Source organism: Muscardinus avellanarius (genome assembly GCF_963383645.1).
Source record: "Muscardinus avellanarius genome assembly, chromosome: 7".
In the NCBI taxonomy this organism is placed as follows: domain Eukaryota; kingdom Metazoa; phylum Chordata; class Mammalia; order Rodentia; family Gliridae; genus Muscardinus; species Muscardinus avellanarius.
In genome coordinates this window covers 29984516-30004767 of record NC_137793.1, presented here as the reverse complement: position 1 = coordinate 30004767, position 20252 = coordinate 29984516, and the positions used below count along the sequence as shown (strand labels likewise).

General features: G+C 43.2%; 1 protein-coding gene across 2 annotated transcripts in view; it reads left to right on the top strand.

Moving 5' to 3' along the window:
- Positions 1-20252, top strand: part of DPYSL3 (dihydropyrimidinase like 3) — a gene marked incomplete at both ends in the record, with an annotated part of 107151 nt that overhangs the window by 42578 nt on the left and 44321 nt on the right. The window contains one exon of one of the 2 annotated variants that reach the window (XM_080699378.1): positions 5827-5865. The exons of the other annotated variant lie outside the window; for it this stretch is intronic. Within the exon in view, the coding sequence (XP_080555504.1) occupies positions 5827-5865 (39 nt within the window). Of the gene's footprint in view, positions 1-5826; positions 5866-20252 lie in introns of those variants that run through there. 2 annotated transcript variants of the gene reach the window in all.

The window sequence follows — 20252 nt, the reverse complement described above, 5'->3', positions numbered from 1 at the left end:
AACCTCAGTACTTAGGAGGCCGAGACAGGAGGATCACAATTTCTAGGCTAGCTTCAGCAACTTAGCTAAGTACTGTTTCAAAATAAAAAATAAAAGAGAGGTGTAGCTTGGAGATAGAATGCTACTGATTTAAGCGCCATTCCCACCCCCCTCAAATCCATCTTTTTGTTCAACATTTCACTCAATGTTTGACAGAAATGTCCACAAATATATTCCAGACCTCTTTTCCTAATCTCATTTCCTCCACAAATTTCCTCTGTTTCAATAGAATGCATTGTAGAAGCAAAGAAACTTCTCCTCTATACTCTAAGTTTTGCTGGAATAAACTGGCAGAGAATAATTGGAGAAAACACACACACTTCTTTATGTCCATGGAGGCAAGCCCTAGTGTAATTACCCACTCACCCAATGTGATCTAGAATCTATATACCCCTTACTCTGTTGGGGAGAGGGAGAATGCAGAGTGTAGACAATTGTAGGGGTATTATAGTAAATGATCTTTAGGTGAACCAAATGGGCTTGGAAAGCACATCATGGCCTGGAACAACATCTGTTTGGCTCACAGAACAGACAACAAATTGCTAATAATTTTCTATGAGACTGAAATTTATGACAGTGGTGTCAGAAGAGTAATCAGATAAAGATAGGACCTTGGTGTTTCTTCACATGATGAGTTTTTTATTTTTTGATTAATGAAATTTCAATAAAGAGACCGAAGGCGATCATATTTCTCTTGACAGAGCTGGTCATGTAGACAAGGGAACTTTGCAGAACACTTCTCTCTGCACTGAGAGGGAGAGAAACAAGCAAAAGTCAGGTGAACCTTGATCCAGAGGTAGGGTCTTAAACCTCTTGGCATGTCAAAGCACCAGCCTTCAACGTATTATTTTCTGAACCCATATAGAAACTTCACTTCATTGAGTTGCTAAAATAAAAAATAAATAAGTATGATCCTTAATTGCTATTTTTTAACACCCTAAACCCATCAACAAATGATGGTTTCACCTTGAAATGTATCTAATATGTGACTGTTTTTCATTGTTGCCATAATCTTACCTGATCTTTCATGAACCAGAATTGAAAACTCCACCCTATTCCCACTACACTGAAGTGACTTTCACCTTTTATTTCCTGCTTTATTGTTAATGCACTTGCCACCATTTTATTAATTAATTTGTATTTATATATAACTTATGTATTTACTAAATAGTTTATTTATTTTAATTTATTTATTTACTTTATGTGGTACTGAATTGAATCCAGGGACCTTCTATTTCTGAGCTCCACCTCTGTCCCTATTTTTTATTTTATATTTTTTATTTTATTTTGAAACAGGATCTTACTAAGTTGCTAAGGGCCTCACTAAATTGCTGAGTCTGGTCTCAAACTTGCCATCATCCTGTCTCAGCATCCTAAATACTGAACACAAAGCTTTTTCAATCTTTTCCATAAGCTTTTATGGAAGCTTCTTTTAAAGCCACAGCTCTTGAATCAGGCCTCAGGTCCCAAATATTTTGTACTAGGCCATTCTTTGGCCTATATGTTGCCTTGAGATTCCTTTTAACTCTATCATTAGCAAAGTGATTCTTCACCATCTCAAATTCACCTGTGCTGAAATCTAGAATCAGGAAACCCCAAGAAGCCATAGAGAAACAAAAATATTGATGTTTTAAGATCTAAATTATAACTACATGCTCTTTAATTACAAGAAAGCTTTCATTTTAATCTATTTGCCTTTTCTTCAGATACTTTTTTTTGTAGTACTGGGGGTGGAACCCAGGGGCTTTCTACCTTTGGGCTATACCCCCAGCCCTACTTTATAATTTATTTGGAAACAGGGTCTCACTACATTGCTGAGAGCCTTATTAAGTAGCTGAGGCTGGCTTCGAACCTGTGCAATCCTCCTGTCTCAACCTCCCAAGTGCAGGGATTACAAGTGTGCACCACCACGCCTGGCTCAGATACATTTTAAAATTTTTCAATTCACTTGCCTAATAAGTATTGAGCCATTTCTATTGGGAGGGGGCCTATTCAGGTGCTCAGTGAATAAAACTGACATATTTCCTTCCCACAAGGAGCTTACATTCTAGTGAAAGAAGAAAAATAGTACCCAATGACATTGGTAAAAAGTACTAGGAAGATAAATAAAACAGAAAAAGGGGCTGGAAAGTGACAAATGATACTCTTTTGAATAAGGGTATAAAGAAAGCTCTATGAAGTTTGGAACTTTATTTCTATTATTCACACTTGTAAAACCGGCACTTAGAAAAACAGCACAAAGTCATTATTGTATGAATATCGTAGGAATGAGTGAATGAATTAATGAGTGGTGGTGCAGAAAAGAACCTGGTTAAGTTACTGCAGTAATCAGGCAATTGCTGGGGCTGGCTGCACAGGAAGAAGCTTTGCAGAGGGAGAGGGAGAGAGAGAGAGATCAGAGGCTGGATATAGATGTAAAGAACAGAAACAGTAGCATTTGCTGAAAGACTTGATCTGGAGTGCAGGTGTGTGATAGGAGAGAAGTCAAGGTTGGGACCAAACCATTGGCCTAAGCAACTAGAACAGAGCAGCCACTGACTGAGAGGTGGAAGTCTGGGAGGGTGGCACGTTTGATGGCCAAAATTAAGTTTCTTTGGGAGCTAAGTCAAGTCTCTGTTTCTCTGTCTCCTTCTCCCTCTATATAGAATGTCCCTTGAAAATCTCAGCGTTGATATAGTTAAGTCATGAGGGTTGTTAATCTCATTATTAGAAAAAATCCATTGGGTATTATCTCGGTGGTTACCTAGGCTGGTGGGGTGAGGCTGGAGAAGACGGCTTCCTGGGGGTGTGGCCTTAGAGATGGTGCCTGTGTCTTGAAATCCCCTTGCGTGCTGACTCTTGCTTCTGGCCTCCGTGATGTGAGAGCAGAGCTTTGCTCTCTTCCTCTCTCTGCTCCCCACTCCTATGCCCTGAGCTCTGAACCCCAGCCTAACATAGACTGAACCTAGAATCTTCAAGAAATCGTGAGCAAATAAATCTTCCTTCCTCTAAGTCACGCGGTCATTTGTTTTATATTAGATTATAGCAGTGAGAATGTTGACCAAGACACCCTCTCTCATAGTTTCCTGAGATACCCAAAGCCAAGGACTGCTGCTGTGTATCCAAGGAAAACCATTCAGAGTCATTCAACTGTGGAAAACATCCACACTGGTTCGGCTCCTCTCTCTCTCTTGGCCAGACACAGAGGCATCCTGTGTTGATGGCTGTCTTTTTTTTATTCCTAGAATAAGAAGGCCATAGCCAGGGGAGACTTTTTTTTTCCTTCAAATTCATCTCAGAGGCTTTATTTTGATTTAATAAAAGTTGTGTTTGTTGTACAGTTCTGATGATGGAAGCAGCTTGAACCTATTAGCTGGCTAGCATGCATTCCTACGCCTGGCTTGTCACAGCAGTCTGATCCAAGGAGGCACACATCACAGTTTCTTTTTAGCATGACCTCTTCCATGCTGACCTCGAAAGGTTGAATCAAGTTCTGTAATTTAAAACAACACTCATACACACACACACACACACACACACACACACACACACACAATCATCATATGATAAAAATATGGTGTAAATATATTTAGTAAAGAGTTTTCTGGATTATAAAGATAGCAACAGAAGAGATAACTCAAATGCAAGAAAGACAAACCCATGAAGTTAAAAAATAGATGCAGTATTATTTTTTTTTAAGATTTCAAATGCTTAGTACATAATTTCACTTAAGCAAAATTTGCAAGATTCCTCCCAGCAAGTTTGGGGCAGTAAAATCTAAGGAAAAGACACAGAGAAAGCTCTGCAAGGTTTCATAGTATGTAGTTAATTCTTTTACTCTGCTCTAAATATAATCCTGATCATTTGCATGCCAGGCCCAGAATGCTTTGTAATTTCACAATTCCTGGCTAGTGGTCTCAGCATTTATGCTCTAAGAACAAAGCAAGATGTTGAAGGCATGCCTTTGGCCCATTCTTTGCCTTTTCTTATTTTTCTTCCTTGTGTATTGCAGAAGTGTACAGGGAGGTGACCTTGCATGCCATTCATCCTTCTTGCTAGAGTATCACAGAAACGAAGTGGAGAATACTGTGGACTTTTGCTCTGCAGACTGCATTCAGTTCAGTTACCCATGAATAACTGGAAGCATGGATTAACTCAGTTGAAAAGGAGTGTTTAAAGGGAAGGGGGCGTGTCAATGTGCCCTTTTATTATGTGACCAGACTAGCTCATTTCAGATTTGTGGAAAATGTACCCTTTTCCTGTGGATGCTTTATATAGCTTCTTTATTGCAAGCAAGCCTTCATCTTAATGACATGATGCCCAAAAGTGTGGTCAGAGGCCTGACATATAGAATATGAATTCAAGATCCCTAGCATAGACTTAGTTGTGCTTAGTGGTATGTACAGAATTTTTACTTAGTAGAATTTTAGGGTTTACAATCGGAGAATGGAGTGAAGGGAGACTTGTCCTAAGAGGATTTTTATAATTTGTACATAGCAAGCCATTTTTTTTTGTTGTTATTTAAATTGTATGTTTGAGATTTTTTCAGATCAGAGAAAGCTCCCCACCCCAATCGGCACTCAGACTCCACCCATAGTGGCCTCTCCAAACATGGCTCCTTTGACTGTTTCATTTTAGGGTGTAGCAAAAGGACAATATAAGCCAGAGCTGGAAGACCAAGTTTCTGCTCCTGTAACCTTTGCAATCATCAGGAACAAACTCAGGATTTTGAGCAGTGCACATGGTTGACTGCTGAGAAGCAGTAACAGCAGTACCACTCCCAGAATCCGTGCCTGCACACCACAAAGGACCCACAGAGCTGTGTTCTTTCTTCACTCCGAAGAGTCAGGCAATGGAGTTACTATTTTCAAAGAGGGCTTTGAGATGATTTTTTTTTTAATGCAGAGAATGATTAATGAGATTTTGTGCCCCCCCCCACCCCGTAGCCCTCCAAAATTAATAATTGATTTACACGTTATAATATGCAGTTTCATGGTCTCAGGATAGCAGTAAGCTGCCCGGGCTGCACAGTCTGACCAGGTCTCTGCTTTCTAAGGGCCAGCGCCTGTTTGTTTACACACCCAGAGACCAGCAGAGGCGGCGCCCAGCCCTTGGCTCTAACAAAGGCAGACGCAGCCACTTTGAGCCCGCGCGACGGCGGAGGAGAGCAGGTTCCAGGAGGGCAGCCGGTGCCATCTCCTTTCTGAAACAAGGGTGGAGAGGGTGGAAAATCGGTCTAGGGGCTGGTGGGAGGCGTTGGCGCGTGCGGGGACTTGGCCCGGGGAGGCCAGAAGGGTGTCGCTGGTACTTCACACGCAGGGCTGCAGCATCCCCGCCTGGAAACGCCCCTCGCGCCCCCTGGCGGCCGCGGAGCGGGCTGGCTCCGCCGCACTAGGGAGTCGGAGGGAAAAGCGAAAAGAGGAAGAAAGAGAAGAAAGTGGGTGAGGCGGATGCAAAGAGGAAAATCAATAGGGATAAGAGAGAAGAGGGAGGAGTCGCAGATCAGCCATTCTTGTCTTAGGGGGTCCCAGCTGGCACCTCAAAAGAGAGGGAGCGCGCGCGCGCGCACACACACACACACACACACACACACTCAACAGAACCTGGGCGTGAGCGCGAGCGGAGGAGGGTGTGTGCGGCGGGAGGCGGGGGTGAAAGGGGACCCGGGAGATTTACCATTGTCTCCGGCAGCCGCCGCGGGAGCCCGGGCGGGGGGCGGAGGCGCGAGCAGCGGCTCCACCTGATCTCGGGGGCGCAGCGCGCGGAGCTGAAGGACGAGCCTGGCAGCGCCGCACCGCCGCCGCCACCATGTCCTACCAAGGCAAGAAGAACATCCCGCGAATCACGGTGAGTGGGGCTGGGGCGCCGCCGCCCGCCGCTCCCCGGCCCCGGGGGAGAGACGGGGCCCGCCTCCCGGGTGTTGGGGGGCACCGGCGCCACCCAGACCCGCGACCCCGGGCTTGGGGGAAACGAAACAAAGAGGGAAAACAAACAGCGGCGCCCAGAACTTTGGTTATTTTTCCTCCTGTGCCCACAGCCAGCGGGTCCCCAGAGCGCAAGGGCTCCCGGCCCTGCCTGGCCCCGCGCCGCCGGGACCCCAGCTGCAGCGCGCTGCTCCGGGAAGGGTCCTCTGGACCCGGAGGAGTGGAACAGATGACGCCTTCCTCTGGGGGTACCTGGCAGCTGGACCGCGCCCCTCTCCTAGCCCAGCACCATGGCTGTGCCCAGCACTTCCCGCGTGGGGTGTCTGGACTACACACACGCCCTTGCGTGTCCCCCTTTTTGCCCCAATTTAGCCCGATTCCTGTGTCGGTGTGTCGCTGTGTCATTTTCCGGACTGGACAGATAATGTGGCTGGTGCGAGAAAGCTCAACTTTTTTTTTTTTTTTTGGCCTTTGACATGTTTCAAGTCATTTCTCTTCCTCGTCCCAAGAAAGGCTGAGGTGTTAGAGCAGATTTGAGTTGGTGGTCGCGGGCGCACGCTGTGTGCATGCCTCGTCCAGATGCCATTGTGTGCGAGACAGAGACAGCCGCAGCCCGGTGTCAAAAATGGGCTGGGCGGGCACCTAGCGCTGGGTGGAGAGAGGACGTGCCCTTAGCAGGTACAGGAGCCACTTCTTTACCGGAGACCAGCCAGCCACTCTTCTGGGCGAAATACCATGCCTCAGCCTGGGATTGAACGAGATACATCCCCCAATAGGAAGGACATATGGCAGGCTGGGACAGACATTAAACAAAACAAAACAAGCCACTGACATTTGTTAGTTTAGTATGAAACAATATGGTTGAGCTTTGTCTATAGTGAATAGGACGGTGTGTGTGTGTGTGTGTGTGTGTGTGTGTGTGTAGTAGAGGAATGGGTGGCTACTCCATCTTTGCAAGGCGAACAAAGGAAGTGATCAGCTGGCCCCCCTGGGAGGCTCTGAAGCTGCCCCAGAGCAGAGCTTTACCTGCCACCCTTGTTAATTTGCCGGGATCGGTCAGGTTTTAGTGTGTCTGGAGTCTGTTTGCAGTTGCTCGTTTATTTGGAAAACCCTACGTGTTTGGGATTGCCATGCAAGACCTTACTCTCAGGCAAGAAGATGCCCCTGTTTTTTTAATGCACTTCATTATCAAACTGGGTTATTTCTGTCCCACATCATACCCTTTTCATGCAGCTCCTCTTCATGCTGCACAAATGCACCCCACCCACCCTTGCCCACTGACCAGTTGGTCCCAGGGAAGAAACACTATCTAGGGGGTTGAGTTGAACCAAGCAAGGATCCTTTTGCCTGGCGGATGCTTCTGACTTTAAACATGTCTTCCTTTCCCACTACTTGGTATCATTCATTTTCCATTATTGAAGAGATATTGCTTTTACCATACAAATATCTCTTCAGTGCCAGTTGTCTTGCAAAGAGCTATGGAAGGTATCATCTTTATCCTTTCAACACCCCCCCCCAAAAAAAAAAGATGATTGTGGGACCAAAGCTCGATTTTTATACTTATTTCCCTTAGTCAGGAGTGCTCATGCCCTCACCGTGGCTGTGACATGCTGGGGGGATGCTGCACGTGTAGTGTACTAACCAGCATCCAGTCTATATTCATCAATTCTCTTTTTTGGGGATAGACAGAGAACCACTTTTTTTCCTCCTCTTAGTCTGAAACTACAGTGGTTCTTCTTAAAGAATCAGCCTTTGACTAGGCATGGAGGGCCACACCCATCCTAGGTATCCTTTAAGCCACCTTTAAGGAAAGATAAAGAAATTCAGCTTTGCTAACTTGCCTCCAAAAACACGGCTAGGCCCTAATCTCAGGGGCAGGTTTGCAGTGGGTTCCTTTTTGTTCCTGCTTGGATGATCTTGCCCGGGGTACACCCTTCATTTTCAGTGCGGCTCCCATCCTTTCTCTGCGCATGGGGCGTGGCGCTGCTTAGCAGCCTTTGCCCGGGAGCTGGGGCTGTGTCTCCAGCAGCTGTAACAGGAGTGGCCGGTGGCTGTGAATTTCTTCAAGCCAGGCTGCCTGGCATTCATTGTTAAAGCCAGGGCATTAACAAGGAGGGGCATAGCAAGAGGACTGGTCTGTGGGGATGAGGAATCCATTTGTCGATTTTCCTCATGCTTTGTGTTTGTATTTCTGTGAAGGGGGATTCTCATTTAAAATAAAATGATTGTGTTTGTGTGTGTGTGTGTGTGTGTGTGTGTGTGTGTGTGTGTGTGTCTATGGAAGATGATAACTAGCTACATACTAGGATTAAGACACCCTTCCTAGATAGAGTTAAAAGCATAAAAACACGGACACAGATCTACATATATTGAAAATGTGATTAAAATCCTAAATATAATGTATAGCCCCTACTGTCAGTACATTTTCAAAATGGCAATGTTCCCCAATTTGAATTAAAATTTTCATATCCCCTTTTCCCTTCTGTGAAGGCTGCCCCACCCAACGGCTGAAGTGTGGCTCTCATCTGACAACTGAGGGGGGCAGTCTTTCCTGGCCCTGTCCCTGTGCCTCCCTAGGCACCATCTTCTGCCACCATTTTTGGGCCAGTGGAGAGCTTTTGTTTTTCTCCTTCCACCTGTGTTTGCTGCCCTCCTGAGAGTCCAGCCTCCCTACTATCCTGTGTTTTTTGATTTCCTTGGGAAGGGGGTATTTTTTGTCCTTCGGTCACTGGTGGGATGGTCTGGACCTTTCCCTATGCCCAGGCCTCAGATCTTCATTGTTCCTTCACGGGGCATCTGTGTGGATTATTTGTTCTTCCTCATCCCTAGCCATTGCTTCTAAATATCAAGCCTGCCTGACCATTGTGGGTGGTTCAGCAGATCAGGGCAGTGGACCTGGTATCTCCACTGTGTGGAGGCACCTATATACCTATTGATTATCAGATAAAGGAGTGAATTAATTAAAAAATGTTCTTAGTAATAGTAGCCCATCCCTATTGAGTGTTTATTCAGTGTCAGGTGCATGTTATGTGCTTTACATATATTATTTCACCGAATCCTCGAAACATTACTGTCTAAGATTACTATGATTATTCCTATGTTATACATAAAAAATCAGAAAATATCCATTACCTTTTATATTAAGTAAAAAAATAATGACAATAATTGCAATGGTAGCTACTATATCAATTCTTCAGATGTAAATTTTTTTTATTTGTTTGTTTTTTGGTTTTTGTACTAGGGATGGAACCCAGGGATATTCTACCTCTGAGCTACACCCCAGCCCTATTTTTTATTCTTTATTTTGAAACAGGGTCTCACTGAGTTGCAAAGGGCCTCACTAAGTAGCTGAGGCTGTCCGCAAACCGAGATCCTCCTGTCCAGTGCTGCGATTTTGAATCACAATCCTCCCAAATGCTGGGATTACAAGCATGGGCTACCATGCCTGGCTCAGATGTAAAGTTTTGATAGTTACGGTCATTGTTTTCCTCTGAAATAAGCTATACCTTGCAGCTGACTATAATGGTGAGCACTTGGGTCTCAGTTCTATATACATATTTTTTTACTAGAATCACCCCAGAAAACCATCTCACAGTTAGGGAAATAGAAACATGGGTAAGTCAGTTATCCAGAGCCACACAATTAAAATTTTAAGACAGAGTTGGAAATCAAACCTGGGACTTGCTCAGCCTCAAAGCTGAAACTGACTTGGTATAGCTGCTGCTTCCCAGAGGTACCTATAGCTGAGATTTTCTGAAAGGTTGTGAGAAAATGAACTCCAGAACTCCCTCTAGGGAACAACCGACAGAAAACTGAGTGTTTGCAACTACTAATTGGATCTCTGTAAATTCTATCCTGCAGATAATACATTCTGTGGCAATGAAAGTTGAGTCCAATATGTGTTTTATGGTAACTGCAGAAAGACACATTCTTAAGTGAAGAATAAATACCACCTGAAAAACTCAGTTTAGGGCATGTGGTCAGTGTTTCATGGTATTGCTGGAAGGTATATGGGTGCCATTAGAGTTTTTTTTTTTTTTTTTGAGAATTAGAGGTGTTTAATGAGTTTGAATGAACACCCAGATCTTTGAAGCTGTTGCATTGGGGACCTAGAACTAGACCCGAACCCAAGGAAGGAACAGTGTAAACACACCCCTGGACCTGTACATTCCTTTAAGGTGTCACCTAAGAATGGAAAGAAAAGATGCAGAGATGGAGGATTAGAGTTTGAGAGACCAAAAGAAGTCACTCCAAACCAGCCCTATCCATGTAAGGCATTTTAGAAGGGAAATTCCAGAGTAAAAGGCATCAAAGACTTAGGAATGAAAGGCATCTTAGATATCTGATTGTGGTAACCCCAGCCCAGGCCCCATTGCTACTTCATGTTCCAAGCAGGTATGCAGTGCTTCCCAGCCAGGTCATTCTTTTCTCACATTCTAGCAAAACGTCACAGGTGTATAAAGAACTCTGAAAATTAGCAGCATTGAAAGCGATGGCTGAGCACTTTGGGGGATTCTAGAAAAATAGATTTCCAGAAAGAATCGAGTCTGTGGCAGAACCATCAGTGTATAAGTAATCCCTCCTTTTTTGTGGTACTGAGTATTAAACCCAAGGGCATTCTACTTATGAGCTACCCCAGCCCTTTTTATTTTTATTTTTCATTTTGAAAAAGGTCTTTATCGGTTGCTGAGAGTCTCAGTACTCTCTGAGGCTATCCTCGAGCCTGAGATCCTCCTGACTCAGCCTCCCAAATACTGGGGTGACAGGTGTGCACATCCATGGCTGGGAAAAAAAAGCCTCTTTTACATACCTCACTAGGCTGTTGGGAGACTTCAGTAAAGTAGTGACCACGAAAGGTCTGTGTACCCAGATGTGTTTATGATAGTGAACAGTAGTTTATTATAACATCTCAGCTACTTTGGGATGTGGGAATTAATAAAGGAAGGCTTGAAGATCTGGTTTGGAAAGAGGCCACTTGGTAGATTTCTTTTTTAAGACAAGTTTCAAAAAACAAAAATGAGCAGGGCGTGGTGGCGCAGGCTTGTAATCCCCACGCTTGGTAGGCAGAGACAGGAGGATCACGCAGGTTCGAAGCCAGCCTCGCTGGCTTAAGAGACCCTGTTTCCAAATAAAAATATAAAAAAAATAGGTGTCTAGGAGTGTAGCCCGGAGGTAGAAGGGTTTCCAGGAATCCCAGTACCACCAAAAAAAAAAAAAAAAAATTAACATGGCTTTTTAAAAATAAAATTATATTATTTTTCTTTTTATTTTAGGCCATACTTTCACAAACTTAATGCATGTCACTCCCTTCTGACAATCTGGTAGAGGCCATTGGACAAACTTAGGACTTTGATTGAGAGACTACTGGGCATTGACTCAATTTAGTTGAACTACATTGTTTTTCAGTCCCAATCAGGCTCAACCCTGAGCTGACACAGGTCATCGACTCCCTGTCTAGCAGGTTATGCACAACGCAGTTCTCGGTTGCTTTTATTCTCCCTTTTTTTCCCTAGTTAGAAAAAAATTACAATCGAGTTTATAAAAAGAGCAAAATCTTTTGATATCCTTAAGATCCCTTTGTACTTTACATTTTGGCATATTTTGTAGAACTATCTATCTGTGTATGTTTAGTGCACTTAAAAAATTGAAAATTGATTACAATAGGAGGAACGTACCAACAGGATGCAAATGTGCCTCTGTTTGATACAATCAGGGCTTTTAATTAGAAGGGGATAGGAAATTTGGATATGTCCCCAGCTCTTGGTGATTTTAATGGGAGAGCCAAAACCGTCCCTTGCTTATTCTCTCCTCAAATCAGTGTGCAATTTTATCTTTTCTGTCTCTTTCCTCAGGCCAACAGGAAATGAAAACATCTAGGAAACCCCAGAGAAGTAGTCTTCTTTGTGTTCAAACTTCTGCTGTGAAGTCTTTCTTTTACTAAATCAAATTCAATATGTGAAATAGATTCCTCCTCCCGAAAAATAGGATGAATCTATTAATCTGGTCTCTACACAAAATTCAGTATAAAAATTACTTCTCAGCCGGGCGTGGTGCTGCACGCTTGTAATCCCCAGGCTTCGGAGGCTGAGACAGGAGGATCACACAGGTTCGAAGCCAGCCTCAGCTACTTAGTGAGGCTCTCAGCAACTTAGTGAGACCCTGTTTCCAAATAAAGTATAAAATAGGTCTGGGAATATAGCTGGAGGTAGTAAAGCCCCTGAGTTCCACCCCCAGTACGCCCACCAAAAAAAAAAAAAAAAAAAAAAAAACTTCTCTTACTGGGTGTGGTGGTACATGCCAGTGGGTGTAATCCCAGTACTTGGGAGGCTTAGATAAGAGGATTGCAAGTTTGAGGTCAGCCTCAGCAACTTAGTGAGACCCTAATTTAAAATAAAAAATAAAAAAGCTGGGGGTATTGCTCAGAGGTAGAATGCCCCTGGGTTCAATCCCTTGTACCAAGCACAAAAATCTCTTGAGGGATGTTTCTTCTGTTAATTAGATCATAGGGAACTTCGTGGTTAGAAATATGGGGCTGGGCACAATGGAACTGTTACTAATGTCTACCATTTAGTTAGTGCCGAGCACAAACTACAGGGATTATCTGTTTAACACACAACAAAGTACACAGGTTATTTCACTGCACTCACAATGACTCTATCTTAGAACTACAAGCTGCCATTTTGCATTCTGGAGAGAGTCTCAGAGAGATGTGGTAACCAAAGTCACTTAGCTGTAAAAGCAAGATGCTGGGATTGTTCCTCCCAGGAGCAGGTTAGTGTGACAGACAAGAAAGCAGATGCTCCATAAACACAGGTGATGACTCTCCCCATGGAGCCTTCAATGGTCCACACCTGGGAGGCGGCCATGGCATGGCCAAGCCTGCCACCTCACTGTTGGGATGACGATGGAGTGTGCCTCCTCCTGACGCTCCTGACAGTGGTCCTGCATCGCTCTGCCGCTGTCTGGGTTCACTTCTGCCTTTCCCCCAGCAGCACATGTGGGCGCAGTCTGGAAAAGCTCCTGCTCCTTTTCTGCCTTGCTCGGGTGTGGATCTGAGCCCAAGGTCCCTTCTCCTTTCCCCAGACCAAGAAGGAGCCAGGCTCCCTGTTCCCATCTAGCCAAACACACCCGGCACTCTAAACCAGATGGGGAAGCGCCACAGCAGAGCGGTCCAGGAGCCTATCTGGGACATCGGGAATCAAGGACGTTTCTCATGGTGGAATCTCACCTCTCCTGCCTTATGGAGGTGAGAGGCAATGAGATGTGAGGGATGACATGAGGTTTTCTTTCTTTCTTCTTTTCTTTCGTTTATTTATTATTTATTTATTGGTGCTGGAGATTGAAACTAGGAGTATTCTACCTCTGAGCCATATCCCCAGCCCTATTTAATTATTTAATTTTGAAACAAGATCTCACTAAGTTGCTGAGATTAGCCTTGAATCTGCTTTGCACACCTCCAGTCTCAGCCTCCCAAGTACTGGGATTACAGGTGTGTGCCACCACACCCAGTGGGGAGAGAGGCCTTTTTAAGAGTTGGGCGTGGTGGTGCAGGTTTGTAATCCAGCATTTGAGAGGCTGAGACAGGGGGATCTGGGTTCCTGGACAGCTTCAGCTACTTAGTAAGCCCTTTGCAACTCAGTGAGATCCTGTTTCAAATAAAGAATAAAAAATAGGGCTGGGGGTGTAGCTCAGAGGTAAAATGCCCCTGGATTCCATCCCCAGTACTACCAAAACAAACAAACAAACAAACAAACAAACAAACCAGAAAAGGCTTTGATCTGGGCATGGCAGAGTAGGAGTGTATCCTAGTATTTGGAAGGCTGAGACAGAAGAATCTCAAGTTCACTACCAGCCTCAGAAACTTAGCAGAGCCCTCTGCAACTTAGTGAGATCCTGTTTCAAAGTAAATAATACAGGGCTGGAGGCTTAGCTGAGAGGTAGAAATCCCAATACTATACACAGAAATTAGTTATTCTTTGGACTAGTAGGCCAAAAGAGCCCTCTTGTTTTATGGCAAAGTGCAAGAGAACCCTGGATGGGTGTGTTGTGGTCAGGCCCGCCCTTGCCTTTAACCTACTTCTGACTTTGGGAGAACCCTGTGATACTTCTCAGCTTTGAAAGTTGATAAAATGAGAGCATTAAGCTAAATGATCCCTGAGGCTCCTACCAGCTAAAATGACACAGTTGAGCTACCCCTTCCTCATTTTATGCTAAACTCAGAGAGGAGTTACAAGCCCATCCTGCGAGGAAAGAGTGGGCTGGAGGAAAATGGGTATGAGCGGCAGTTGCAGGCTTCAGCTCAGCAGGACCAGCCACATCTGTGTCGGATACAAGGGGCTTTGGTTGCCTTTCACCCTAGAAACCTTATCCTTTTTCTCATTCAGACAGAGGACTTAGTTAGTAGATTGTGCAGCACAGAAAGGGAATGGTGATGATTTATGGGTTCTTTCCTTACGAAGGCTTTCATATTAACTAAAATTAGTATTATTAAAGTGATGCCAGGACCCATTGGCTATCACAGACAGCTTTTTTTCTTTTGAGAAGGCTATCATTGATAAAGGCACAAAGGTGACAATCGCCCCACATCTAGACCAGTGAAACACGCAAACAAGCAAACGACTCAGTCTGCGCATGCCCCCCCGTCCTCTTATCATCTGCTCTTGCCAATACTTTAAATAAGATGGCTGCCATCCAGTGGAAATGAACTAGCCCCAAAGACCTGGTAATGCCGTGGGTACTGTGGGAGGTTATCACTGCATCTCTAGGACTCAAGTCTTTGGCGGGCACATGATTAAGTTCTCTGTAAAGTGCTGAATGAATGGATATGTTTAACACTTACTAGCAGGAATGATTTCAAGGAAAAAGATGGCCTGAGAGTGTGTGCATGCATTTGAAAGGAACATCAGCCTTCCTTTCCATGACAACTTCCCAGAACGTGAATTTTAAGGCTGAAAGGCCTGGCTATAAGAAATTGACATGGAATCAGTGAGCCCAGAGAAACAGGACAGCACTTTAGGAGAGCAAGTGAGTCGCTGTGCCCCAGGCCTGCCCTGGGCAAGAGTGCCAGGGAGCCAACCTCATCTGTACTTCAATCTTCTCTGGCCTCCCTTCCCCTCCTCCTTCCAAATCCTACATCTGGGCTTATTCTGATCTTATTTCAGCAGCCACTTGGGTGCTTCCTGCTTGCCAACAGACACATCACTTCCCTTGCTGTAAATGATTTAAAAGAATTAATGCGGAGCTTTAAGTCCACTTTCTTAATAGAGGAAATGATCACACTGGCCCCTGGACTAGTGTGTACCATCGATCTTAACTGAGGGCTCTTTCTGCCTTTGTACATAAACCACAAAGTCATTAGAGTTATTAGCAGCCATTAGGATAGGTCAGCCTGTGTTTCTATGGCAGACTTGGCCCTTTAAAAGTATTGGCAGAGGTGTTCCTTCGTTCTGCTGCTCCTAGTTTTGTGTGTGTGTGTGTGTGTGTGTGTGTGTGTGTGTGTGTGTGTGTGTCCATATTAGAGTTGGCCATGTAAATGGGATGATTTTGTGTGTGTGTGTGTGTGTGTGTGTGTGTTCTCTCAAAGACTTTCAATCTCTCATTCCATTGCACCTGTTAACTTTCTTTGGGCTTATATTCAGACTTATTCTTACTACCAGTTTTTATTCTAAATTGCATTACTTGGTTTGAAGGGTGGGAGTCAGTTAAAGCAGATTTTACCAAATTCAACTCGGTATAAACCATAATATAAATAGGTACCTGTGTAATAGTAATAACTAGATCCTTTAAAAAAATTAGAAAAGAAGGTAAGATAGGAGAATTAAAGAATACCTGTGGACCTGAAGCCTTTGGTAGAAAAAATTCAAAGCACTCTGTAGATTACAATGTTGTCATGCAAAATATAATTATGTGTAATATAATAGAAATATTTTGTTATTTTTATTGAATTAAAAGTATTTGTTGACCACCAGCTCTAGGCCTAGCAATTATTACAGGAATATCTAATTTAGCTCATGTATAGGGAGAATTAGTTTAATAAGAAGTAATGTTTATTGTACCATATATTAAATACTTCTTGTACAATATTCCAAGCTTCAAAACAACTCAGTTTGGTAGGAAGATTTCCAACAAAGGTGTTTCACATGATTTTATGAGTAAATTCAGAGGTTAAGTAATTCACTTTAAATTACACAAGCCTTAAGTAGTAAAACCAAAATTTAAACTTCAGTTTATCTGACTCAGGGCCCAATGTGTGTGTGTGTGTGTGTGTGTGTGTGTGTGTGTGTGTGCAGTACTGGGGATTGAAACTAGTAGTGTTCTGCCTCTAAACTACATCCCTAGCCTATTTTATTTTTTATTTTAAAACAGGGTCTCACTAAGTTGCTGACTGCCTCACTGCTGAGGCAGGTCTTGAACCTGCAATCTTGTAATCTTCCAAGTACTGGGATTCACAAGCGTTCAGCACCATGTCCAATGGAGCCCACATTCTTAATTCTGCTACATGGTGCTACCTTGAATTCTACCCTCTTTTATGTTCTCCCACCTCTGGAGCAGTAACACATTGGTTCCCACTAGACCTTACTTACTTCTTCAGGCCTTGAGCTAATTTCTTCTCTGTACCTGCTTTCCTGGTGGTGTGAGCGGTGCCCATGGTGGGAGATGTGAAGGGCAGCCCTTCTCCTACACAGGGATCGGGAAGCTTTAGCCTTCCTTCCCACTGGCAGCTGTCTTATTTCCTGGTATGTTTCACTCTGCTATGCTTGTACAAACAACTTGCCCCTCACACTGAGCACCAAACGGCAGTGAGTTTCTCAAAGTTAATCAATAATATTTGTGCTAAATAAAATAATAAAATAATTTTTGCACAAAGGGCACAATAGTTATAGAAAAATATATCAAAATAGACATAGAAAAATATACCAAAATAAAAATATACCAAAATAGAAATCAAATAAAGGCAATAAATATAAAGTACTCTAAAATTACACAGAGATAGCTATTGTAAGCCCAATTAATGCATCCATCTATATATTTTTTTATAATTATATGTGCCCTGTGTTAAAATGTTACCATGCATTATTATTACTGGCTCATGCTGTTTTCATTCCACACTTTTCATGTTTTAAATATATTCCATCACATTTTTATAACTAGTTATATATTCTTTCATTGCTTTGGAAATCGAGTTAAATTAATCCCATTTTTGTTTGAATATTTTTTTCTGAGATGTTTGTATTCACAACAAAAGTAAAATGAACAAACTCATTTTCAATTGCAGTTTTGTTTTATAGTTGAAGTTGCATTAACAGCTACCCCAAGACGAGAGGCTGAAAAGCTTCTCCAAAGTCTGGGCTCACAGGCCTCCAGCCCGACTCGGATCCCAATGTCATGTTCCTGGAATGTCACCATTCCAGTTACTTCATCAGTTATGTCATTTTTCCACAGAAAACTGCTTTCTCTCTGTGTTTTCTTCAACTCTCGAATGAGCACATTTGTTTTCTCACCACTACCCTTGCTTGCCTTCCTGTCTTGTTGAGGCCGTTGACATTTGTAGAGGTACACATTGTCCCGGGCCCTGAAGCTGGCCCCGAAGCTACACAGCTGGAAAGGAAACATTCATCCCCCCTCCTTATTGGCTTAACCTATAAGCTTGGAAGCTGGTTTCAATTTTACATTTTCTGTCTGTATGCGTGTTTGTTTTCAAAACTTTTTTCTCCCTTAATTCTTTCAAGGAGACTTTTATTTGAAATCGTGCGCTCTTTCCCTCAAAGCCAATCTGGGCCCCAAATCTTGATGAGATTCCTTTGTTTGTGGATATTGATAAATTCAGAGGGGGTTTCTGGTTCATCCAACTAAGTACGTTTAACTTATGTCTTCATAAACACAACAGGCTTTAAAAAATTTAGATGGCTTTAAGACAATGGAATGCAGTCCTCTGCTTCTAGAGACACTCTCTTGGGTTTATTTGACAAAGAAGATACGTTTTGTTTTTATTTCAGCCACTTTATTGTGTGCTCTATGGCAGACCCCTTTGCTAGGAGAAATCATGGGGAAAGCTTAACTTTGCTTGGTTAAGGGCAGGAAGAGAAGGGACTAGTTATTCTAACCCCTTCATTTGTATGATTAAGACAATCTAGGTCAAGGAGGAAAAATAATCTGGCAAAGGTTACACAGCAAGATAGTTGAGTTTTTTGTTTTGTTGTATTGAAGGAGCATAAGATTTATTATGTGTGAGAAAAAGTTCAGTGCTTTTTCTCACATTTTTCGAGGGAAGAAGGGAAGGAAATGTTATGGGGTAAACAGTTCCCCTTGCCCCTTCCCATCAATTTATGTATTGAAGTTTTAATTTCAGAACCTCAACATATAACTTGACTTGGAAAGCAGGTCTTTAAAGAGATCATCAAATTAGATAAGTCTGTTATGTGGGACTTAAAAAAGCATAATGGGGTCTTATGAGAATGGAGGGTTAGGTCGTGAATTCATAGAACACCTTATGAAGACATAGAGAGGAAAAGAGAACTGGGTACAAGCCCAGGAGAGAGGCCTCGGAAGAAATGAACTCTACGAACCCCTGGTCTCAGGCTTCTCATCTATAGAATAGTGAGAAAATTGATAGCCACTCTTCAAACCACCAGTCTGCATTACCATTTTATGATAACCATAGAAAAAGTTAAGATCAAAGTTCAAATAATGCTATGTTCATGTATGAAGTTATTAACACCAACTTCAGTAATATGTCCAGAGAGGGATGGGCGCGAGAGGGAGCCACACCAAGGGCTGTGTGCAGGTACGCTTCTATCACTCTGGACCTCATCATGATATATAATGACAAGGTACCAATAGATGTATATTAAAAAGAAAAAACTGTTTTGTAAATGTATGCCTACAAGAAAGGGCTTTCAAATTCAAAACTTCACACTTGAAAAGTTCTCAGTGTACACAACATAAAAAAATTATGCCGTCCCCTAAATTCGCTCTGCGTGCATAACCAGGTGATCCTCTTAAAATGTAAATTAGATCAAGTCCCTCCCTGCTCAAGCCTCTTCACTTCGATTAAAACCCAGGCCATGGCTCTTGAGATCCTGTGCGGCCCCTCTCTGGTCTCCAGTCCTGCGCCGTCCTGCAGCGCCTGCGCCTTGGCCTTCCTCTCCTCCCGCCCTCCCTTGGACGTGACGTGGCGTTTCAGAGTTTCGGCGCTCGCTGTTCCTTCAGAGTAGGGGATAGTTTGTTTGTTTGTTGTTTGTGTATTTTCTGGGACTCAGATCATTCAGATCTCTGTTCAACTGACAACTTCCTAGACACACCTTCTTTAAAAAAATGCAGTCCAAATAATATTATGTGTATATATGAATACATCGCTAAGACTCTCATTATCATGTATGGGGAGGGAGAGAAGGAAGGCATGGGGAAGGAAGCAGACCACATGTCCCACGATGAATCTGACCCTCATGTTTAATTGCAATCACTGTACCACTAAAAATTAGTAAAAACTCAATCAAAAGCAGTTTCCAACTCTCCCCAGTCTCCACCATCCCCCTTTTTAAAATTTCACTTATCACCCTTGAAATGCTATTAATCGTCTAGTAGCTTAATTGTGCATTGCCTTTTTAACCACTTTATTAGCAGGGAACTTATTTTGCTTACTCTGGTATCTCTAGTAAAATAAACAGGAGGCGTTGATAAACTTTGAATGAAGGAGTGAATGCATAAATGAATAAAAAGTCACACTGCTCCTTTATATTAAACTAAGGTGCTTTTCTTTGGCTAAGTGGTTTGGAGAAAGCAGGTGTCAAGGAGAACAGGGTCATCCAAAGTTGACTGGGGCCGGGCATGGTGGCACACACTTGTAGTCCCAGTACAGAGACAGAGACAGAAGAATCATAGGTTCAAGGACAGCTTCAGCCATTTGGTAAGACTCTCAGCAATCTAGTGAGACCCTATTTCAAAACCAAAACTAAAAAAGGATTGGGGGTATAGCTTGGAGGCAAAATGCTCCTGGATTCATTCCCTGGTAACACACACACACACACACACACACACACACACACACACACACTTAGTAGACAATCCACTTCATGACGATAAGGCCCATCCCTGCCTGTGTGGGCCTCCACTGTATCACTGAAGCCAAGCTCAGTCTACCCTTGAGTAGAATGATGAAGTTTTGAAATAACCAGGAAAAGTGGTAATAAAGGTGATAACTTTCTGGGTCTCAGATGACCTAGAAACATTGTATCTTTTTTGCTCTCTTTTTAGATGCAGTATAATATATGCCCCAAGAAACTTCTGGTTTTGGTTGGCATAAAACATCTG